General features: G+C 43.1%; 1 protein-coding gene across 8 annotated transcripts in view; it reads right to left on the minus strand.

Annotated features, from left to right (window-relative positions):
* LOC308655739 (uncharacterized protein) overlaps positions 1 to 19,440 on the minus strand; it is a 60,716-nt gene extending 41,276 nt beyond the window's left edge. For 4 of the 8 annotated variants that reach the window (XR_014023511.1, XM_081305950.1, XM_081305951.1 and 1 more), the window contains exon 1: positions 19,213 to 19,440. Coding sequence is in view for 3 of the 8 variants with exons in the window: in XM_081305950.1 (XP_081162076.1) it covers positions 19,213 to 19,409 (197 nt within the window). In the remaining 5 variants the exon portion in view is untranslated. Of the gene's footprint in view, positions 1 to 12,053; positions 12,167 to 19,212 lie in introns of all 8 variants that reach the window. The other 4 variants (XR_014023512.1, XR_014023513.1, XR_014023516.1 and 1 more) reach the window with 2 other exon arrangements.
* Between the last annotated feature and the right edge of the window lie 5,144 nt (positions 19,441 to 24,584).

Consider the following 24,584-nt stretch of genomic DNA (forward strand, 5'->3'; position numbering starts at 1 on the left):
GGAATTGGTCGCATATATGAAAGTGCCAACAAGTCAAAGGGGGACATTGAGGCAAGCTAGAGGTAAGACAGGAAGAAGCCACTGTCACCCCAAGGCTGAAAGAACAGAGGGAAAAGCAACCACCAAGTCCCCTCATGTGATCAGGGTCACTTTCTGAGGCCATGGCTGTCCAGGAGCCACTAAAAAGGTGATATCCATCCTGAAGACGCAATCGAAAGCCAGGAGAGTCAGGAGTAGACCATCCCTGTCCCCACCCCCCCATGAGCCTCCAGCCTCCCACAGAGCTTCATAGTGGTCATGCTCACTCAGAAACCTGAGAGCAAGGAGGTTTGCAGAATGTTGTTTTCTGTAAACTAGGCACAGGACAGAAAAGGGACATGCCATCAGGTAACTGGCACATCTAACAGCTCTGTGATTAAATGTGATTATCCTGTCTATTAGAGTCTGCCTTGTACTGAGTACGTGGAAGAATAGTGATCCCATTTCACAGATGAGAAAAGTGGAGGCCAGCCAGACATTGAGTATTTCCTGAGCTCCCAAGAGGGGATGATCCCTTGGGATTCGTGGGAGTGACATTGAGGATGTCATGAGTCATGGACAAGGAGTGTTTTGTCAAATGGCTCAGCTTAGAACAGCCAGGCAAGCAGTGAGAACAGAACAGGACAAATTTTCAGTCTATGCATTGAAAAGTTTGGGCTGTGTAGTCTCTGAATTTCCTGCCAGTTCTTTGTTGTTGTTTTAACCTTGAAATTCTTCTGGAGATTGAAGAGGTATATAATCTTAATTGTTTCCACAATTCCTTAAAGGACGCACTTTCTAATATGATATCTCTGGACCGTTCTTTACATTGGTTCCATGATATCCCCCCATATGTTGATGGAGAAACTGGTACCTAGATGGGGGAAACGTTGCTGCAGGATCTGTCCAAAGAGACAGGGAATTTCAGTTTCATCTGGCTTCTTCGCACTGCCCTGTTAGTTAGGCAACGGCCTCAGAGCAGCTATGTATTCACGTCTTAGCTAGTGATCTATTCCTTCTAGGACATATCGTTGGGAACATTTGATCTATGCATATTTCCATGATACCCTCCTTAGTGCTGAATTTGACAAATAAACTCTGCTACTGGGTCACACGCCACTTTTCAGCTGTTCGCATGCAACAGCCTCTCTCCTAGAATCTCTACCTCTGGTTTCTCCTGGCTCTAATTCATCACCCCACACTGGGATAGCTGGAGTGCTAGTTTTGAAATGCAAATCTGATTATAATAATGCCTTCCTCCTCCTCACTTCAAGTCTGTCAGTGGTGCCCTTGCCTTTAAGATAAATCTAAGCTCCTTAGAATATATTGTCTCCCGCCTAAGTCTCTCAATACCCCCTCCTTGCATTCTCAGTTTCAGGTGTGTTAAACTATGGGCTGTGCTATTCTAGTTTTCGTGCAAATAGTCTTTGCAGTGCTATTGCATGTCTATTGCATCCTAAGGGGGTTTCTTCTTCCCCCTGTCCCTTCTCTGTTTATTGAGTGTGCTTCCAGAATGCCATGTATGTGATGCCAGTATAGAACTGTCATTCAGTGTTTGTAGTCTTGGTGCCTGTGATTCCTTAAAGGGATGATATATAGTAGAAGCCCAATATCTGGCAGCTCTAAGGGTTCTGCTGTTGCTTTATTTTATTTTATTTTTTCAGTTGTAGATGATACGATACCTTTATTTGATATGGTGCTGAGGATCGAACCCCATGCCTCACACATGCTAGGCAAGGGCTCTGCCACTGGGCTATAGCCCCAGCCCCCTGTTGTTGATTTTGTTCATTTCTAGGTTCCTGCTGCCTGTAGGAACATACACAGTCAATAGCAAGTAAATGTTGGTTGACTGCCCTAAGAATTAAAGCTTCAAAAGGAGAATTAAAATTGAGCATTTTTAAAGCTTCTGTTGATTAAATGTGGAACCCTTAAAAAACTGTCCTTAAATCAGATGTGCTTCTGATAGCCCAGGTAGGAGCTTGCTTCCAATGTCATTGATGAGAAGTCTGATTGATCATGTTCTTGTCAGAAGTACTCCAAAGAAGCCAGCTTCTCTTTATGGGTGGCCCTGTAATTGGATTCACTTCCCACCCTGCTTCAGTCCAATAGTCATCTGTGACACCAGCAATCTGTCCTCAGGGTAGAGCTGACCTGGCCCATGATGAACAGTATGCAAGAGACCACAATGAATATTTGTGACTTCTGTTATTTATCAACCATCCAAAGTCCAAACCATGTGGGCATTTGAACTTCCTCTGCCAGAAGGCTGGGGTGGGAGGTGAGCCCTTTTCAGCAGATATGCCTGTCTAATGGCCCAGCAGTCGGATCAGAGCATTCTTTCCCCTCTAGCCTTGAACCAGCCCCCGAGTCCTCCAGAGTCTGGAGTGTCCAGGCAGCCAGCCCTCATCTGGGCTGTCCATCTGGGTATTGTCAAGGGCCTTCTTTGCAGGCAGGTGCAGGGTGGTGTTTAAGGGCCCACTGTCTATAGCCGATCTCTGGCCTAAAATCTGTACTGTCGCTTGTTATCTGTGTGATCTTTTGTGGGCTACCTTGCCCCTCGATGCTTCAGGAACTGTGACTATAACATAGGGATTATAGTGATAGAACCAGCTTGGATGTTTAAAGTCAATGTACATAGATGTTAAGGCTCAGAGTTGTGCCTCTGTGCAGTAAGCACTGCCTAAGTTTGGCTCTTACAAATCATTCCACAAACATATGCTGAGAGCCTGCTAGAGTCCAAGTGTTCTAGATGCTATGTAAGGAAACAGAGATGAAAAGATGTCTCTGTCCTCAATCTCAGCCTTGGCGACAAGTAAGTGGATCATTGCAATTTAGTTTGGCAGCTGTAATGCACAGACTTGCATGAGGTTATGTGAGAACACAGATGGCTAGGGTCCCAGTGTCTGCCTAGGGTCATCGGGGAAGGCTAACAGCACCGAAGCCTTTGCAGGGGAGAGTGGAACTACCTCTTAATGAATAGTTTTGCTGAAGGATCAGTAAGAGAGACTATTCTGGATAAGCCATAATGCACTTGCAAAGATGTCGAGCCAGGGACTAGGGTGGCCACTGTGGGGAAATATAATGTGATGTACCAGGGTGGTGCATGGGTGAGGTACACCAGGGAGAGGTGAGGTCAGAGAATGAGGGAGAGCCAGTCCATGAGTTTCATATGCACTCTTTAGGAGCTCAAACTCAGTCCTGTGAGTAATAAGGAATGGGTGAGAGTTGGGATTCAGAGAAAGAAGGGAATTAAGATGTTCATTTTCATTGTTGTTATTTTTTGCAGTACTGGAGTTGAACCCAGGGCCTCATGCATGGTAGGCAAGCACTCTACTACTGAGCTCTATCTCCAGTCTGAGATGGGTGGGTTTTATTAGACTTTGAGCTGTTACATTTGTTTTTAAGAGAAAGAAAATGAATAGTGGAAAACTCCCCTTTCATGAGTTAGATGTGAGTTTCAATGCATTCAGATAGAGTATTGGCTGACGAGCTGATTCTCTCTGGGCATGTGGTATATTTTTAACTCTATGATTCCTCTGACCAAGGTTCTTAATCCAAAGAAAACTCATTTAGCCTGAAGGTTCGGAACCAATTACATAGTTTTATAAGGTCAAAATAAAAGTTGGGAGTCATTTTATCTTCATCTGTACTGGTAGAAATTACAGAATCAAGCTGCTTTAATGAGAAAAAGCACCAGGATGGGAAATGTGAAAATAGAAGTGTCAGCACCATCCGTGACTTTCCCGGCATCCTGGATGCCGGCAGATGAGGCCAGGGTTGGGCTGTGAAGTCCTTTGACAACGCGGTCTGTATCCCTGAACAAGTTGCCAAGGCTTCAAGAGGGATAGACATGAAACACAACATCCTTCCACCCTTATTAAGATTTAATCCTGCTTTCAACAGGATGGCAATGTTATTAAATTAGATTTTTTTTTTCCTTCCTGAAAAAGGGATTTAACTTTTGCTTTCCTGACATCATAATCAACACGGAACAGATGCAAAGGGGAAATTGTGTGACCATTGGTAATGTGGACCTATACTTAACATGTAGCATGTGAAGTTATTAAAATGGAAATTAATTCGCTTTATTACTATCGTACCCTATCAATTAATTTGGTTGGAGGTGCTTATGAATATGCAATCGTTCCTCCCCACTGCCCACCCTATGCTCCATGTCTGTAGAAGGCACTGGTGGAGCAGTAGGTGACATTTGAGCATCTTTGGCTAGTTTTGCAAGCACGGTTCCTCTTTGCTCCCTAATAATTGACAATGCTGATAGCTAACAGTTATTGAATTCTTTCTGTACACCAGGAGCTGTTGCAAGCAATTTTCATTCTTTCTAATTCAATCTTCTCAATACATTTGTAAGATGGACATTTTTATTATCCCTGTATGAAAAGGAAAATGAGGTCCAGAGAGGTATAGGACTCTTCCCCAGGTCACCCAGCCATTCCCCCCGCAACCAAGTCTAAACTCATCACTACTATGCTGCATTGAGTTGGATGGGGTAGAGACTCTGAAGCCAAATTTTTGTAGGTTGAGAAAGTGTGTAGGGCACCTAGGAGTGGACAGAATGCTCCAAGAAGATAGCAAGATTTTAAAATACAAGTTTTATTATTTATGTATGGGAAGGCCAACAGATTAGGAGATGACTGCTATTGAAAAAAAAAACAAAACCTGAACTCACTATGTCATGGGGACCCCTGGGAAACTCCAGGGTTGACTTAGAGGTAAGGGAAGGAGAAGCTAAACAGGGGCAAAAATCTTTAGAGAAGGTTCTGTTGGGGAGAAATAGGTGGAGAAGCTTCTGTAAGGATAGGATTGGCCAGTTTGAATAGTTTAGCAGGCACTGGGGCCTTGGGGCTGTCTCTCATGGCTGGTACCTGGCCCTGGGGCCACTAAGGCACTGGATGGTGGCCAGGAGTGTATGAGCTGGGGCATGTTCTCATTGGTTGGTTGTATTTGAAAGCAGAGCTGGGAAGAGTTGTTTCTCTCCTGAAAGGAAGTCCCCACAGCCCCAGTAAGGCCCCAGATGTCAAAGCATCAGAACTTTTAAAAATAAGAAGACAAGGTTAACGGAGCCAGGGCTCAGTGAGGGAGGGCCAGGGACTGGGGGACCAGGGAGACCTGAATAGTGGTCTGCAGAGGGGTGGGGAGTTGGAGACACTGAAGTTAAGTTTCCAACTTTATATCTTTCTTTTTTTCTTTTTGGGTACCGGGGATTGAACTTAGGGGCACTCAACCAGTGAGCCACATCCCCAGCCCTATTTTGTATTTTATTTAGACACAGGGTCTCACTGAGTTGCTTAGCACCTCACTGTTGCTGAAGCTGGCTTTGAACTCGTGATCCTCCTTGCCTCAGTCTCCCGAGCTGCTGGGATTACAGGCATGTGCCTGACCTAACTTTGTATCTCTTAGTCTTGATATTATGCTCATATTTACCTTCACACACACTAAACCTCTGGGGTGCTATACGATCCTTATTCCAGCTGGTGTTGCTTCCTTGGGAGCAGGAGTTGGCATTCATCATCCCTGCACACCTCTGCAGGCTTGGATGTGATGCTTGCTCTCCCAGAGTGGAAAGATCCTGTTTCACACCCCTACACACACACACACACACACACACACACACACACACACACACACCATATATCCTATCAAGCTAAGTCTCTCTTCCAGTGCCCTGGACAAATTGTGGTTTTGTCTGGAGGAAGCCTGTTAAACCTAGGTGAGAGGAAACCTCCTGAAGGACCAGGCTGAGTGTTTGTATAGTAAATCAAGATTCCACAGTTGATTCCTTTTTTTCTATACTTTGAAAAAACCAAGAAAATTATGTAAGGTGAACTAAGATAGTAGCACAGGGAATCCACTACAGGTTTGTTTTAAAATCAAATATGTGGATATCAAGGTGATCTGTGCCTGTGTCTAGGCTGCTTAACCACCAACTCAAAATCAAGGAGTCACCTGGATCTGTTCCACATGTCCATCCCCACATCCAGTCCATCAGCACATTTTTTTCCTGTCTATCTCTAAAGTCTTATTACCAGAGTCCTGAAGTACAGACCCAGCTTAGGGGTCCTAAAGGAAAAGGATCAGCCACTCACCCCAAGTGGCCAAACAGAAGATGAATGGTGGTGGACACAAACAGTGAATACTGACTGAAAATCTGTCTCTCCAAGGTACTAACAACAGTGTTGGAATTCTCTATGGAAGGAGCCCAAGCCTAGTGGGATGGAGACCTGATAAGGAACACGCATAGTTAGACTGGGTCTGGTTGCTCTCATCATCTCAGGTTTGGTTCCGTGGGGTCCTGTAAGCACCAGAGGAAATGATCACCCACAAGACCTAGTGTTCCTGGAACTTAAGATAAATTGGAAGAAGAAGAATAAACCAGGCAAGTTCCAGGAACACTGAGTCTTGCAGGTGATCATCTCTTCTGGTGCTTACAGGACCCCACAGAACCAAACCCGAGATGATGAGAGCAACCAGACCCAGTCTAACTATGCGTGGAGCAAGTTAGGACAACGACTCTCAGGTCCAAGATAATCATGGGGAATTTTCAAGCATCATTCTAGTGTTCTGGAACAGGATGCTATGACTGCTGGCAGTTGATAATCTGCTGATCATGACATCCCTGCAAATCTTGAAAAGCTCTTAGTGATTCTTAACATTGGTGCTTTCGACCTTGAAGGGGTAGGATGACCACCTTTAGACAGGCACTCCTTAAAGGTTAACATTCTGCATTCACAGTTGAGCAGGACTCTCACCCATAATTTAAGGTAGCAAATGAGACAGACACCAAATGAAAGCAGAGGTACCATGCTTTTATCCTTCTCTTAGCTACCCATCTGGAGGCCCAAGTGGAGAGTCAGTGCTGTAATCAAAAGCAGCCTGAGTCCCTGTTACAGTGTGTCCTGGAATAACCACACACAACTGCCTCTTGTTGTTGTTTTTCCTCCCCCCACCAGTACTGGTGATTGAACCTAGGGAGCACTCTGTCATGGAGCCTCATCCTCAGCCCTTTTTATTTTATTTTTCATTTCGAGACAGCATCTTGCTAAAATGCTGAGGCTAACCTCAAACTTGAGATCCTCCTGCCTCAGCCTCCTGAGTAGCTTGGATTACCGATGTACCCCACTATGCCTGGCTCTCCTGTAGTTTTATAAATACCTGCTTTCAAGAGTCTCCTCAGTTTGGCTCTTGCCTGCCTACAGTCCTTCTCTATAGGAGGACCATAGAATTATTTTTAAAATGTAAAAGATATCTAGTCATGGCTCTACTAGTGCCTTTTTAGACTGCAAGGGGCTCCAAAAACAAATAACAGCTCTTACACCAGTTAGAACCTGAGTGAGTAGATCAGTAAGACATCCCTTCTTTAGGCCTATTATTTCAAAGCTTTTCTGGGTCAGATTTTCTAGAAACATACCCTACAATCAGCATTCATATGAAAATGATCTTTTAGGAAGCTTTGGGGTGTGTGGGGGGCTGATATAGACGTAAAGACATGGAACCACATGGAAGGAAGCTAGGCCATGACGTCAAGCAAAGCCCCAGGGAGGTGATGTTAGATTAATTCCAGGAGGGAAGATAGGGAGACAGCAGAGCTATTTCCAGCAGGGAAAGAGAGTGGAGTATTGAAGCCAGGTGCTTTATCATATGCTGGGCTTTATTATCACAGACTGTTGAGAATATTAGTAGAGGCCCTAGGCCTAGAATTGCAATACAGTTGTTATGATGATAAAAGTGTTAATTTGACCTTTGGATAAGAACAGTTGATGGATTGTGATAAAGTAAGTAATGAGACAATTGGTCACATTTAGTGGGAACTGTAAGAACCAGAGCCGGCCTCCAGTAAACTCACCGAAGGTGGGGAGCTAATTCCTCCCTGTGGGCAGCCCAAAGTGCCGGGGCACACACAGTGGCCTCATTTTCAGGCTGCAAGGGCAGAGCCACAGACTCTGGGCTGCTCTCTCTATTGCAAGCTCCCAGCATGCCTTGGGCAAGTTAACTAAGGCTGATGTGCCTCGACTTCTCATCCAAAAAATGGGACTGAAAATTGTTCCTGATATACGGGGTCACTGTGAAGATTAAATGAGTTTGTACAATAGGAAGGCTCAGAACTGTCCCTGGAATGGGCCAAGCACCTTGGTAACTATAGTTGCTGTTAGGGGACCTGCAGGATGCACAGCTAACCACCTACTCCAGGTTTTTGGTGAGGACACTTAACAGAGGATTGATTCTGAAGCATGCTGTGCTGCTGGAAACTCTTCTTTTCTGGTTCCTGCAACCCCACCCCAAGCCCAGAGGTGTCTGGAAGCAACCAAGAAAGCAAACTTCTTTCTAACATAAAACATGAAAAATGCACCTCTTCCTGTCACTGGGCAGAACTTGAAGTCAAGAACCTGAGTCCAATCTGAAAGCCACCCTATAACCTGAGATTATTTCCTGCATCATTTGCCAAAGTTACAGTTTTCTGTGGGTGACCAATTCCCTGAGAGTAGGGCTCAACGTCCCCCACAGGCCAGGAGTCATTTACAACTTGCTTTTCTTTCTTCCCACTTTGGTTGGTCCTGGTGCTGCTTTTGAGTGTGCATCTCACAATCTAAGGGTGACACTCTCCCAGACTACAGTCTCCAGTGGTGGCCCGGCATGATGCACTATCTCAGTGTTTAGTGTAAAGTACACATATTTTAATCATTATGATTCAGATGCCAATTCTGACTCATTCTCTACTCGTGTTGATGTGCTATAAATTACTAGGCCCCACTAGGCCTCAGTTTTCTCATCTGCAACAGGGTGGCAATAACCATCCCAAGGGATTGGTGTTGTAAGGACAAAGGAGTGTGGGTGAAAAGCTGACCTACGTTCATGACAGCTCAGTTCCTTGGGAGTGTTGGTTGTCAGTGCTGTGTAACACATTGGCCCAACAGTGAAACCCAGAAACCACCAACCATTCATTTGCTTGTGATTCTGCAATTAGGCAGAGTTCATTGTGGTTAGTTCTTGCTGCTCATGTTGGTTGGAGCAGTTCACCTGGGACTAGAGGATCCAGGACAGCTGCTTTCAAATGGCTGGTACTGTAGTGGGGAAGACAGAATGTTGGAAGCTGGCTGGGTGTCTCCTCTCTTCTCCTTTCTCTTCCTCCTCCTCTTCTCCCTCCCCCCTCCAGTCTCTCCACCTTCTGCAGCTCCTTCTCCCCATGTGGCCTCCCTCTCCATCAGGGTAATCAGACTTGGTGAACACATGGTGTCTCAGAGATCCCAAGAGGCAAAAATAAATTCCATCAAGGTTCCAAGTGCCAGTCCTGGCCCCTAGCATGGGGTTACTTCTTCTACAGTCTTTTGGGCATGAGATGCCAGGTTCAAAGGCAAGAGATCTGACCTCCTGATAGAGGAGAAGCATGCACAGACACACATGGAAGGTGTCATTGGTGGCCATTTTGCAGATCACCCATCAGGGCCTGTAAGTGGCAGCCTTGGTTTTCATTAATGTTGGGTTCAAATGGGGGGCAAAGCCCACGAGCAGCAAAACCAAATTGCCTTTTGGATTAAACTCCTAAGACAAGGCAGACTCAGGCCAGCTAGATAGCAGGGCCCATTGAATTTCTTCTTCAGTCTAGAAGAAATAATTTCTGAGCTTAGCATTATTAGAGTAAATAAAATCTAGAAAGATTTGATCCCTTTCTCTGTTTATTCCTCTTCTGATTTTCCCATTCTAATTCACTTTCCATGGGATCTAGCAGACTGGAAACAGAACCAGGTCACTAATATTTAAATTAGAGGGACTCTATTAGATATCTGCTATTCCGTAACAGTTTACCCCCACAGATCTTGGCTTAAAGCAACAACATTTAGTATCTCATGATTTTTATAAATCTGAAGGCCACTTATTGGATTCTCTGGCTCAAACTGCGATACTAGTTGGGGCTGTAGCCATCCCAGGTTTTGGCCAAAGCAGATACCCTTTCAAACTTACTTAGTTGTTACTGGAGGATTCAGTTCCTGGCAAGCAACTGGACCAAAGGCTTAGTTCCTGTGACTCCTGGCTGGAGGCTGCCCTCTGTTCCTTAGCACATGGAACTCTGCATGGGGTAGTTCACAAATCTGGTAGCTAGCTCCATCAGAGCAAGAGAGCCGAAAAGAGTGACTGCCAGCAAAACAGAAGACCTACTCTTATAATTAAATTGCTGAAGTCATATCCTATCACCTGTATTATATTCTATTTGATAGAAGAAAGTCACCAGGTCCAGGTTATACTCAGGGTAGAGGATTTCACAGGCTACGCTTAGCAGGAGGCAGGGACCACTGGTGGCCATTCTAGGATTCCATTATCACACTCTTCCAGCAATTTTAGAGTCCTCAAATTTTACTATAATATTCAATATCACACTGCCATATGTGGGTTATAATTAGGGTAGCTATCTGTCTCAGTTTTCTGGAATAAGCCCAGTTTAGACTTTTTTTTTTTTCAAAGATCACCTTGCTTACCAAAAAAAAAAAAAAAAAAAAAGCAGAAATTTTCATTTTTGTAAGATAGAATGGTTTGCTTAAGAACATTTAATTTTGTCACTTTTTTTTCAACAAATATTTGTAAAGTACTTTCCATCTTTCCATGTGCCGGAGCTGTAGAGTAGAGCAAAAATATTCTCCCAAACCCAGAAGAAGTCAGGTAACTAGAACACTAGTGGTACTCTGTAAGCAATGTTGTGAGAGTGGGAAGCCCAAGATGTCCTGGAATCTGAGATGGGGATGGTTGGACGGAGTTTTGAAGGAAGTTAATCAGATTTCCAACAGGAGACAGAACACACTTGAAACAGGATACTTCAAGGAGGATTTTTTCCCAAAGGTGAGGTCATAAGGAAACCACAGGTTGGGTGAAGGTGTGTGGTGCTGAACTGGGAACACACAGGATCCTGCGGGATGAGAGGAGACTGCAGGTACTGGAATCTAGATGGAGAGAGTCCTGTGTCATCTGTCTCTTGGAAGAGGTCCTTCCTTAGAGGAATGCAGCGAGGAGGAGCTGAAGAATGAATACTCCTGCTTTCCCTGAGTCCCTTGCCAAACACAGCTGGGAAGCAGGTTCCTGGTCACCCATTGTAGCCCACATGGATCAGCCCCCAGGGCCACAGGGCAAGTTGGAGGAGGTTGAAGGGTCTGAAGGAGGCCAATAGAAGCTCTCTGGCACAAAGGTACTAGCCCAGTTTATTGCAGAGAAGGGGACTAGGGTGAACTGCGGGAATGTGTTGATGGCATTGTGACTGACAAATGTGACCAGAAACCAAGGAAAGATCAACTCCAAAGAAGGCACTGAGGGTAGAGAAGCAGGCAGGACCAGATCACGGGGGTCTCCCTGGGTCTTCTGCAATACTGTCCTGCTGCCACTGCCAATGCATGGCCACCTTGTGGTCAGGTGGCACCCTCTCCTGCCAAGCTGCGCTAAAGACCTGTGATTCTATGTTTATGCAGAGGCTATTCCGCAGGGCACAAGTGTGATCTGCTCTGCCTTATGGGCAGGGTGGACTGGAAGGGGCCTGGTTCAGATTCTAGCTCTGCTTCCACTGCTGGAAGACTCAGCAAAAGTCCTTTGATCTCTGTGGACCCTGCTCTCCTTGTTGGTGAAACACAGGTTGTAACTCCTGCTGGTTGACATGGAATTGGGTTAAATAGATGTTTGTGAAAGGCAAGATTCTCAACATTCCTGTGGAGTGGAACTGTTCAGTAATTGTTTTTAGTGAGGAATAAGAATGAGAAAAGAATTAAAGAACTTTGGGCACCCCCAGCATCACCACAGCCATACTGGGCATTGTGCTTGAACATTTGACGTCGCTTTCACTCTACGGCAGCTTCTGAGATAGCTGTGATCTTATTTTACAGAAGCTTATTTTGATAACCTACTATGTGACCTGCACTGTGTCTGGGGATCAGAAGAACAGTAAGAAATGGCCCCGTCCTGTAGGAAATTGTAATTATGGGTATGAAGTCATTTAAATCAGTACTCTTAAAATTAAAGTGTGTTTGTGCTTTTGCTTCACCCACCTGGCATCCTGCTAAGATGCAGATTCTCACTCACTGGTGCTAGGATCTGGTTCAGAGTCCGTATTTCTGACTCTTTCCAGGATGCTGCTGATGCTGCTGGTCCAGGAACCACACTTTGAAAAACGGAGTTTAGAGGGTCAGATTAAAACACACACACACACACACACACACACACACACACACACACACACACTTTTATCTGTATTTGAAGCTGTGATAAATTAAAACAGATGGAAGATCTTTTCTAGCAATTCCAACTTTAGGCATCCTAATATCTGACTGAATAGTAGGTACTAAGGCAGGGCTTTCTGCTCCAGAATCTAAACCTTCCCTTGTTTGGGCTGAGCTGGATGTTGCTTTTCTGCCCCTTGGATATATCCCATTATGAGCTTTGATCAAAGCAAACCTTTCCCTTTGAGGCTTAGGGCACATGTTAATGGCTTTGTTATTCACATGTATCTGCATACATTTGCAAAGCAATTCAGCTTCTTCTGAGAGGGAGGGGGCAGATACAGGGCTGGTAGTTGAGCCCAGAGTTTGAGCATCTCTCTAATGGTTGGTTCCTATCCTTTCAACTGGAAGGGAATCCTGCAGCTGAGAGCTGAGACAGGCCTGGTGAAGGAATGAATTAGAACTGAATTTCCAAAGCTCATCTGAAGGGCATTCGCCATCGTTTCTTGTTTCTTGGAGATTCTTGCCATGGAGAATTTTGCTGATTTCAGATCTCTTTTTTCCCATCCAATTTATCCCCTTGCTGCCTAAGCATTCCCTAGAAGATTTCTCTGAACAGGTCACTCCTACTTTCAGTGATTCTCCTTTTTCTACCAGAGAAGGCAAATCTTATTGTGCCTTTCCAAACCCTCTCTACATAACCAGGTCCAAATGTGTTGCTCAGCCCCACCTCTAGGATCTCCTCAGGTTGCCATGTGCAGACCAAACAAAGCATTTTTTGTTCTCCACATCTTATAAAGTCCTATGTTCAGGACTTATCTCCATGCCCTCACTTCAGTCTGATAAAACCTCTCCTGACTCACATCCCACTCCCTCCAGGAAACATTCTCTGAACTTCTACCCAGAGAAATTCTTCCCCCATCCAATCTCCTTCAGTATTTTTTTTTTCAAAAACTTTCTTCTTGCATGAAGTCCTTTATTTATTTATATATTGAGACTCTCGTTGGTTGTTCAGGGTCTTAAAAGCTGCCCACGCTTGTCACATAGAGCATAAGTAGTTAATGAATTTTAGAATGACTGCATAAATGAATGAATGAAAGATGCTTTTGAACTGTGAGTGTTACAGCCTTGTTTCCATGTCTCCAAGCTCACAGTAGATATTTATTGAGCTCCTGCTCTGTAGCAGGCACAGTTTCTAGCCATGCAGATGTGAACAGAGGAGAATCCCAGCACCTCCAGGGGCTTTTCTGGGGATGGGGCCATCTCATGTTCTTTGTTTAATTAAGTTGGCTACACTCCAACTAGTTGCTTAATAATAAATGATTTGAAAAATCTGAAAACATCTGATATTTTTACAGATCAGTGACCTGTTAGATGAACAGGCTAAATCTTGTTTAATCTGTGTCTCTGTTCATCAAAGCACTCTTTTAGGTGTAGAGTGTGATAGCAAACTGGATTGTACTTTCCTTGTGCTATTTGCCTCCCCCATCTTAAAAAAAATAATAATATATGCTTACTGTAGAAACCTTGGAAATGAAGACAAAATCAGTCATAATTTTGCAGATAATATTCAATCATGGTTAACATTTAACATATTTTCTTTCAGATTTTGTTTGCTTATTTTGTTTTTAAGAATACACTCACACACTCAATTTGATTCATGTTCTTTGTATCCTGTTTCCATGTATTTTTACCAATATTGCACTTTGAATATTTTCCTATGTTGCTAAAAGTTCTTTGAAATCATTTTAATTACACTTATTTGTTATTGTGTGAAAGCATCATAATTTTTAACCAAATCCCATTGTTTACAAAAGCTAAAAGCCAGAGCTACACTATGAACATCTTTCTACATCAATTTTTCCCCCTTCATTTGGTCAATTTGTTAGCATTCTTGAAGTGGAATTAGTGAGTGAAGGGACATGAAGTCCTTGCTCTCCCTCTTTACTGATTATTTTAATCAGAGATAGTTAATTTTTCAGAAACTATATTGGATGATTCTGGCCTCAATTATTAAGTATCTTTTGTAATTAACATAGAGCCCATGGGCTCCAAGCCCCCTCCCTCATTAAGGCACAGCAAATGGCTTCAAGATGATTTTTGAGACAACATCCCCCTTCATCAATATCTGCTGGACAATGCGGCTGCATTGTTTTCTGTGGCCCTGGGTGGCAGGTTTTTTTGTTTGTTTTTAAACAGCAACTGTGAGTGGACTTGACATCAGAAGCATTTATTTATTTATTTTTAGTGCATCCAACCTGCATTTTGATTTTTTAACTGAATATACTATGAATACTTCTTTTGCTCTCAGAAACCTAGATGGGTGATCCCACTGAGGCTGCACTGAGTTAGCTGGAATTCCTGGCTGCTCATTGCTTGCTGGGATGAGTGCTACCCAAACATGGACCTCTCAAGGTCTGGTTCTTAACTTCATCTCTTTCTACTGTGGAAGAATCAGAGAGTTCATTATGATCGGCCTTAATGCTAGATCATGTAACCTCACTTCAGTGGAGCCACTTATAACAACCCTTTATATTTGTATAATGCTCTAGTTTACAAAGCCCCTTAAAGGGCACTGGTGAAATCGATGCTCATCATCCTCATGTGAGGGAGCTATTCAGACCATTCTTGCTTCCTGAAGGTAACTGGGACACAGGCAGCACTAGATGAAGGGCTAGTAATAGAAAGAACCTGGGCTATCAGAGACACATAAACCCACTCTCAAATCAACCACCTGGCCATTAACTACTTGTATAACATAAATTCTTTGAGCCTTGGATCTGTAAAAAGAATAGCACAGTTGATCCTTATCATTCACAGATTTATATTTGCAAGTGCAACTGTTCACTGAAATTTATTTGTAAGCCCCAAATCAAAACTTGGCTGTTCCTATGGTCATTAGCAGACATGGGCAGAGTAGCAAAAAGTTGCAATTTCCCCACATGCACATCCCAAGCTGACGCTGAATCGGATGATGCTCTGCCCTCTTTTCATCTCTCATCCTTCTTACAAGGGCGCCCTGCGTGTTCTGTGTAGGGCCATGTGTTCTGCATTTTTGTGCCTGTTGGGTGATTTTATCTTTGGATGTGGCCCCAAAGCATGGTACTGAAGTGTCATCTGATGCTCCAAAGAGCAAGAAACACACAAAAAATAAGGTTATATATCAATCAGTTGTTGAAAATGTTGTAACCCCAGTCTTGTAGGAAATTATCCTTGTTCTAGCAATGCAATTCATGTTATTGATAACTATATAGTTATGTTCTATTAATATACTCAACTATAAACAATAATCAACTGAATGGTGATAATTAACTGAATCTATCTTGTGGGGTTGCTGCATATATTTTGAGCATGGGTGTAAAATGTCTAGTGAGTTAATGTTCTGTATTAGGGACTGTACTCAACAGATGAGGAAACAGCAGCTCAGAGAAATGGGCTACCTTATTAAAACTTACTGATCCCACCCAAATGGCCCAGGTACATATCATAGAAACCCAGTCTGTCTGAATCCAAAACCAGTAGTCTTCAAAGAATACCATTTATGTCTAGGAGGAATTCCACATGGGAGAGTTAAATGATTGTTAGTTCCTTCCAAGTTGGTTCTTCATTTTGACATTTTTATCTACATGATTGAATTTTGAAAAACTTGAATAACCTATCATTATGAATTTTGTGCCACAAAATGTGCCACATTTTGTGCTAACCACATGCTATTTGGTAGGTCTTTTCATCACATAGTAGTCCTGGAAGGTAGGCATGATTATCACTGTTTCCATTTTAAAGATGCAGAGAAATCACTCAACTTGGAGGAAAGCAAAGATAACAATCCAGGTCTTTCTGATTCCAGAGCTGCTATTCTCAATCCTGACACCAAAAGGTCCCAAACTCTTGGGGATTCTATAGGTATATAAAACAGCCACCACTATCAACAACAAAAATGTGGAGTAATTTTAACATCATCAAAGTATAAAGAATTGAAACTTAGATTTTTAAAAAGTTTAATTTGTTCACTTTTATGAAAACCTTACACCATTGTCCTTCTTTTTCTCATTTCTGTCAGAACAAGGCAGTCTTTATCATAGACTCAGTGGCCTTTGGCAACAATAGCTTTGTTAATTCTCTTCTTCTTTTGTAGGGAGGGTGTTCAGGGGATTGAACTCATGGGTACTTGTCCACTGAGCCACATCCCCAGCCCTGTTTTATATTTTATTTAGAGACAGGGTCTTACTGAGTTGCTTAGCACCTCACCATTGCTGAGGCTGGCTTTGAACTTGTGATCTTCCTGCCTCAACCTCCCGAGCTAGTCTCAGTGATTTTCTGCAGTCCAACCTGGGTTTTAGTACATGCCCAGGGCAGTGGATTGGGCCTAATAGTATCTAAAATCACTTTTTCAATTCCAAGGATGTCTGTAAGGTTTCCAGGCTGAGGTCAAGGTGTGGCCCATTTCTCCTTCCTGCACAGAGTCAAAGGAGACTGGTCTCAAGTGCAATAATATCAAGTCAGTGGCCTGTGGCCTCTATCAATCCTCTCCTTCACAGATGCAGGCACCTTTAGAATTGACCTCCAGGACACGAATGGATGTTTCGTGGTGGCAAATAGTTGCTTTAACTATTGGAAAACAGCACACACACATAAATCTCCTGTGGATCTATATTCCTAAGGGAATTTATCAGAGAAGAAAGGCAACCCCGGGGAAGATGAGAACATAACTCTGGGGCTCCCCCACCCCTAGGCAGGTACCCTTTGGAAATGGAAATGGCCTCGAAGATAAGTTAGCTTGAGGACTTCCACTTTCTAGTCCATATAAATCAGAGAACTTCCACTGTCCAGGTCTGTTCTCAGTTGCTAAAACAGTGATAAAATCTTCATGAAAGGGCTGGGGATATAGCTCGGTTGGTAGAGTGCTTGCCTCGTATGCACAAGGCCCTGGGTTTAATCACTACACACACACACACACACACACACACACACGCACACACGCACACACAACAATATCTTAAGGAAAGTATCTTAAGTATAACTTATTAAATGGTTTATATACTATACCCTAATAACATGTTTAGTTATGAGCATATTTCATTCTTTGTGGAGGTTGGTATCATCAGTCTCCTTGTATCTAGGTGAAGACACTGAACGGTGAGGCCACATGACCCATCAGATCACTACTAAGTAGGACAGGTGGGAGTGGAGTCTAGCTGTGTCTCTCCTGAGATCTTGCTTCTAACCAATATGCTATGCTCTCTGGTCCCCATGCTGTGCCCTTTGTCCTTATCCTTCTCATGTTCTGTAACTAAATATCCCACCTTTAAAATTTTTCCTTTTTGGTCATCATGTAGGAAAAAAAAAATTGTCCTGGATCGATTCAACACATGAACCTGGCTGTGCACCAGACACAGAGCTCTGAGGACACAGGCATGAAGCACACAGCTCTGCTTTTGCTAAGTTCCTGTTCTATGATGTGTACATGAGGGATAGCTATAATATAAAGGAGGTCATTAGAGAGCCATCAGAGAGGCTGCATGGCATAGAATGCCACCTGAGCCCAAACTTGTAGCATGAGTGATTGGGGTAACAGGGAGAGGTGAGAATAGAAGTGATGCATAGGGTCACAGAAGGGACCCAGCACTCTGGGGGAGGTAGACTGTGAGATGCATGTGAGGGTGACTGATGAGGATGAGACTGGAGACTCACCCAGGGTCATATTGTGGAGGAGCTTGAGCACCATTCTAAGGAGGTCAGATTGTATTCAGTAGGTGTTGGGGAGGTCCCCAGGGAGCTTAGATACAGGGGAAATATGAGTAGAGCTGAAATTCGTTATTATAAGTCTCATATATTATCTGTCCAGTTCATTTGTCACTTAAGAGGGGAAAATAGTAACCAAACCTAAGGACCTGATATAGCAATCTAGACACGGGGAAGATCCTTGGTTCCTAGCCCACCTAGATGGGTAGTTACCAAATGTATCTAGTCAGCTAAAATTACTGAGAAGCCTGTTAGGGAATCCAGATCCCTGGACTCTTATCTTTAAAGGTACTGATTAAATGTTTCAGGCCTGGGAATCTGTGTTCTTAAAGCTGGTCCGCCATTCTGAATCACTGTCATCTAACACAACTGTTTCTAGTAGGTGCAGATGAGAAACTTCCATCAACATACGACATTTTAGTGGAAGAGAATCATCTCTGAAGATCCCCAAAGATCCCCAAAGGGCTTGTATTGCTAAAGATGGATATTAGGATGTGTTCTCCAGAGAATCAGTACCAATATAATATGAGTGTGTGAGTGTGTGTGTGTGTGTGTGTGTGTGAGAGAGAGAGAGAGAGAGAGAGAGAGAGAGAGAGAGTGTGTGTGTGTGTGTGTGTGAATGAGAGGGAGAGGGAAAGGGAGAGGGAGAGATTCACTGTTAGGAATAAGTTCCTGTGATGGTGGAGGCTGACACACCTTGAGGTCTGCAGCCAGCAAGATGGACACACAGGAGAGCCCATGGTCCACTTCTGGTGCCAGCCTGAAGGCCTGAGAGCCAGGAGAGCCTATGGCTTGAGTTCCAGTCAGAAAGGCAGGAAGGGCTAGTGTTTCCGACTCAAGCTGAAGGCAGTAAAGAACAGACACCCACAGGCTTCCTCTTCTCCCTCAGCCCTGTTGTTCTGGTGAGGTCATCAATGGACACGATGAGGCCCACCTGCACTAAAGGGCACTGTGTTTTACTTAGTCAACAATTAAATGTTCATTTCACCTAGGGACAACTTCTTAGGCACCCAGAATAATATTTGACCCAATATCTCAGCACCATGTGGCCCCACCAAGTTGTCACACAAAACTAATAACCACAAGATCCCAGAGGACTTCATTATTGTAGTAGGAGCTCTATAATAGCAATGATGACAGCAGCCACTGCTATTTATATCCCTGTAGTACCTGACGCCGTAGATGTGTGGCGTATTAGCAACCGATTGCATGAAGAAAGCATATTAACATAGTTATTTGTACTTACGAAGTGTTTTTCTCCTCTCTTATTTCACACTCTGCTGGGCATTCAAGATGGATTTCATTATTGCCTTCCGTTTCTGAGATGGGGTGATCAGGCACAAAGCAGTAAGCTAACTTGTCCAAAGACAGGGTGACTGGGGCCAACTCAGACGCAGAGCTTCTCATCTGATCTCTCCACCACGTGCCACCAGTGCACTGCATATTAATTACAGGCAAAAAAGGCAGACGTGCCTTCCAGTTGTCCTCTCCTGACCATCAGCAATTTTCTGATCTCATGACTGTATATATCACTGCATCTAAATATAGGAGAGGCACATATTAACAAGTGAATAAACCAAGAGATATGTTTGTACTTAATGCTACTAACAGGCAACATAATTACCAGAGAGCCGGGAGTGTTGCTTGACAAACAAATTAATAAAAAAAACTCTCATGCCACTCTTGAGTATAAATCACACAGCAGAAGGCAAGAAGAGGCTGGGTTTGACAGTTGTGGGATAACAACCTTGAAATATATCTGCATTACATGAGGGGGCTTTGGAGGTCCGTCTTTTGGACTTTAGAGACTATGCTAATGAACTGGCTTAATGTTCCTGTTTTTGCAGCATCCATCTATATTTCTTTTAAGGCCACATTTACCACAACTGGGAAAACTGCTTCGTTAGATGTGGGGGGCCTAGTTAATTTATATGTTTGATACGGTTACACAAGCCTGTCCAATAAGTCAGAAGTCATTAGATAAATATATGGTTGTTTATCTCACAACGGTTTTTAATAAACTTGTATGAATATACTTCCATAAATTATTCTTTATTTTTCTCTTGTATTCATAGTTTATTCATTGGACAACTTTGGTTGAATGAATCTTTGCTAAACTAGAGTTACAGAGACAAACTAGAGTCCTTAGCTTCTGGTCACTCCCCATTTTGTGGTGGTTCTCAGCTCTGGCTCCATAGTAGATCACTGAAGAATAAAGATGCCCATGTTCAGACCTCAACTCAGAGAAACCCATTCCTTTGTCTGGAAGGGGGATAGGCCTCCATAATTTTTTTTCCCCAGTACTGGATTTCACTAAGTTTCTGAGGTTCTCACCAAGGTAGCCAGGCTGGCCTCAAACTTATAATCCTCCTGCCTCAGCCTCCCAAGTCATTGGGATTGCAGGTACACACCAACATGCTAATCTGGCCTCGGTATTTTATAAAACTTTTCAAAGTGGTTTAACAAGTAGAGTCCCTTCCCTGATAGAAGAGTCATTCTACAACCAGATGGGATGCACTTGTTTGTGGACAAGAGGAGGGATGTGTCTTTCTGGCTGTGGAATGGGCATGATGGTGTCTTTCCCCCTTGCTGGAGTTGCTATTTTAATTTGAGAGAATCAGAGAAGTTTATTTTTAATTTTCCCATAAAATTTTGTTTTTGAATTATTTGAGCTGCATCTCAGAGGTTGGCAGGTGAACAGAGAAGGAAAGGAATGCCACAGGGAAAGATACAAAGAATGTGAAGACATTTGGGAAAAAGATTGCAATGTCTTTAGAGAATTTGGGGTTGTAGTTGTGCTGGTGTTGAACAGGTGAATTAACTATCATTAACTCTTTCCTACCCCAATAAATCCATTGGCTGTTCAGGGAACTAAATCACAGTTGATGGTGGTGATGGTGATGTGAAGAGGGTAGTAGAATAACCAGAGCTTTCAACTGAAACTTTGTCGATGTACTAAATATGATAAGAGTGGAACTCCAAAGGGCAGTACAAATTAAAGTATGTAGATTATTAAAGGATATGGCTTCAAGTTGAAAGAGTGGAGAGGAAGGAGGTGAAAGAGGGTCTAGCTAGGCATGTTCTTGCAGTGTGCCCCTAAGGACAGGGCTGGGGGAGCAAGGTACTCCTGTCCTCAGGCCTTGTGAGAGGTCAAGATTGCCCTTCTCAACTTCCAGCTGAGGCAGCAGCCTCGTTTATGCATCCTGGCATTTGAAACTTAGTGAGATTTGTTCTGACCTCCTCTCCTGCTTGGAAGGTAAATAGTAGGGCTCCACAACCTTTTTTTTTTTTTTTTTTTTTGGTAAAGGGACAAATTGCTATTAGGCTTTGCAGGACACACATAGTCCTTGTGACAGATTCTACTTTCTTTGTATATTTTTTTCAATCTTTTAAAAATGTAAAAGCCATGCTTAGCTCATTGGGCTCTCATTTGCAGAGCCCTGATCTAGAGGAGAAATGGCCTGACCCCTCTGGCAGGGAGCATAGGTAGAAATCTGTCCACGCTCCAGAGTGTGTTGGGACCAGGGCTGGGTGAGTGCTCCTGAGGACCTGCCAGGAGACTCATGGGAGAGAACAGATGTGATGTTCCAAGGGCCTGTCCAGTGCACTGTCCAGGGGGCAGGGGGAATTCAAAGGCAAGGAGCTTGCCAGGAAGCTTGGATTTTCCACAGATGAGATAAGTATCCATAGGTAGTATGACCATGGAATTCATGTTCCAAACAGGAACAGTTGGGAGAGTGAACTCTAATAACTAAGTTACTTAATGAATAACAAAACCCAGGCAACAGGACTAGGCGAGCCCTCTCTGACAGAACAGGCTATGTAATCAGTACATCCTGGTCAAGAGCAAGGAAAGTACAAGTGAAGAGGGAGTCCCTAGTGATGGGAATCTCTAAAAGGATGCATTTCAGTATAGAAGCCACGAGGCCCATGTGGCTTGAAATTTAGTATGCAACTTGAGATGTGCTGATAGTGTAAAATATACTGCAGTTTTTACTAAAGGTAGTATGAAAAATAAAGTGTCAAGTATATCATTAGTATTTTATATTAATTATATGTTGGAATACTACTTCAGATGTTAGGCAAAATAAAATGCATTATTTAAATTAATTTTGCCTGTTTTTTTTATTTTTATTTTTATTGTTTTACTTTTTAAATTGTAGCTACTAGAAAATTGAAAATCATTTACAAGACTCAGATTTGTGTCCTGCATTAGATTTCTCTTGGACAGCTCTGCTCTAGTGTTCTCAAAACTATCCTCTAGACTAAGAAAGAGGCAGGCTTAACCATCTGCAAGATACAGAGACCCCAAGGCCAGTTTGCCATACTGTCAATATAAGCAAGACCTTTCTGGCATCTCCTCTTTGGTTCTCCTAATGTGCTTCCCCTGCTTGGGACAGGTGAGGTGTAAATGAGGAATTGGAGGCAGATCAGAGAAATGAAAGGGCACATTGGCCAAGCTTGCCCAATCCCTTTCCTGCTGTGGATTTCCAAAGTGGCCAGAACTGAGACAAGTAAGATCAAAACTAAATCACAGAGAAGCTTCGATGTATACCTTGGACTAGACATTCCCATTTCTGAATAGAAATTAAATGTATGACTTAAAGATCCCGTGAACTGCCTGTTATCTAAGAGGGAGCAGGGATATCATGGAGTTTTAATCTAAGGGCAGGAAAAGACTGCACAGAATACATTTATTTTATACGTGATTATTCATTCTTAGTTTTACTGTGAAAATTTTAAAGCCTACATTAAAGTGGAGAGATCAGTTTAATGAAGTCCCATTTGCCTATTACCCCATTTCAACAACCTCAGTATTTTGTTAATTTTATTTTATCCATTTTTCTCATTTGAGACTGGAGATGGGATTCAAATATCTTCAAGCAAATCCCAGATGTCATATTATTATACTCACAAATAGTAAGGTCCAAACAGAATAAGGATTTTACTTTTAACATAATTAACTTTGTTTTAAGGAATAGCAGGAAATTAAGAAGTAAGTATATTTTCAAATATGACATGAATCATGCCTTTTGAATAGTAGTCATCGTCATTTTCATCATCATCAATCATCATCATCATCATCATTATCACTGTCAAACTACAAGGAGCCTAGAGGCCATTTGTCCTCTGTTGAAGCTTTTCTGGGGAAGGGACTTGCTTGCAGAAGGGACTCAAACCCAGGGCCACCCTCCCAGGACCTACTCCTTTAATTCCTTTAGGAACCAGAGGAGCAGTTTGAACTTGGCTTGCTAAAGGCCTCACCAGAATCTTTCTAGCATCCCCAAGAAATTGTCTTGGCATTTCTGTCCTGCAAGCTGATAACCGAGGAGGGGCTTCACATGTCAGCTGTCATTTCACCAGCAGTCTGTTTGATGCAATTATTTGGCACCAATGTCTTGGAGAGCCTTGAGTGCTACTTTGGATAAAAGTCTTGGGCAGGCAGATCCTCCAGACACCCAGTAGCCTGAAGTCAGGGGCTTGGCTTTTGAGGACTAGTTGTGTTGAAGGTTCTGCCCAACAGCTTTCTCTAGTTCCTGAGAAGGCAACTGACGCCCTGAATTCTCTACCACCATTCTCCCTTCTGCAAGCCCCTTCCCAGACAGAGTAGCTTTGACTTACAAGAGGAAGATGGATTTTCTGAAGCATCTCTGTGCTCAATGCAGCAGGTTCCTACTGCCTTTGCTCTTTCTGAACACAGTGGAAGCTTCACCTGAGTTCTCATCGCCCCAACTTCATTGGATGCTTCGTATTGTTTAGAATTGATCTAGATCATTCACCACTCCACTGTTGTGTTTACCTGACTTTCTCATCTCTCCCCTGTACCTTTGCCTGCCCATTTGCCTTCTTTTGTATGACTTCTGCTCTGACAATATAAGTTGTCCTCTTGTTACCACCTTCTTGGTTTTGTGATCGTACTTCATTTTTCCCCCATTTTTTCAGTTATGAGTACTCATATGTTCACCTCCCACTTATTTTCTCACTCTATCTATTCTTATTAGTTGTAATTCTCTTACCCGCTCTTTAGAGGTACCCCTCCTGGGCTTTTATTTAGAATATCTGGAGCTCTATCTTGGCTCTACCATTTGGGAGTCATATAAATTAGGGCAAATTGTTTAATCTCTCTAATCTCCAATTTCCTTGTCCATAAACTAGTAGTAATACAATAACTACCTCACAGGGTTTTTATTAAGAATTGAATGAGCCAATCTATGAAAAACATTTAGAACAGCAACTGGCTCGTGGTAATTGGTTACATGAGCTGTTCACACATGCTTGGCTCTCATGCACCAGGCATGACAACCACACAAAGATTAGGCCTCGAGGGACTTCTAGCCTCTGCCACATGCTGGGTTCAAACCAGATTTTTCCCATGAATCTTCAAGCTATGAATCTGTGCTCAGGTCACTGATTCGAATTTTCTTTTTGCTCACTTCTGAAGCACTTGAGTTCCATGGTTGACTTTCTCTTCCCAAGATGCTCTTGTTGGAAGCCGTTTACCAGCTTCGCATGGGGAATTCTTTCTGCCTAGTGTCAGGGAGAGGAAGGCTTTGTTTACAGGGCCCACTTTACTTTTCTCTGAAAAGAACCATTCAGAAGTCCAGATCCTAGCCAAAG

The sequence above is a fragment of the Spermophilus citellus genome (genome assembly GCF_964194105.1).
Source record: "Spermophilus citellus genome assembly, chromosome: 9".
Classification (NCBI taxonomy): domain Eukaryota; kingdom Metazoa; phylum Chordata; class Mammalia; order Rodentia; family Sciuridae; genus Spermophilus; species Spermophilus citellus.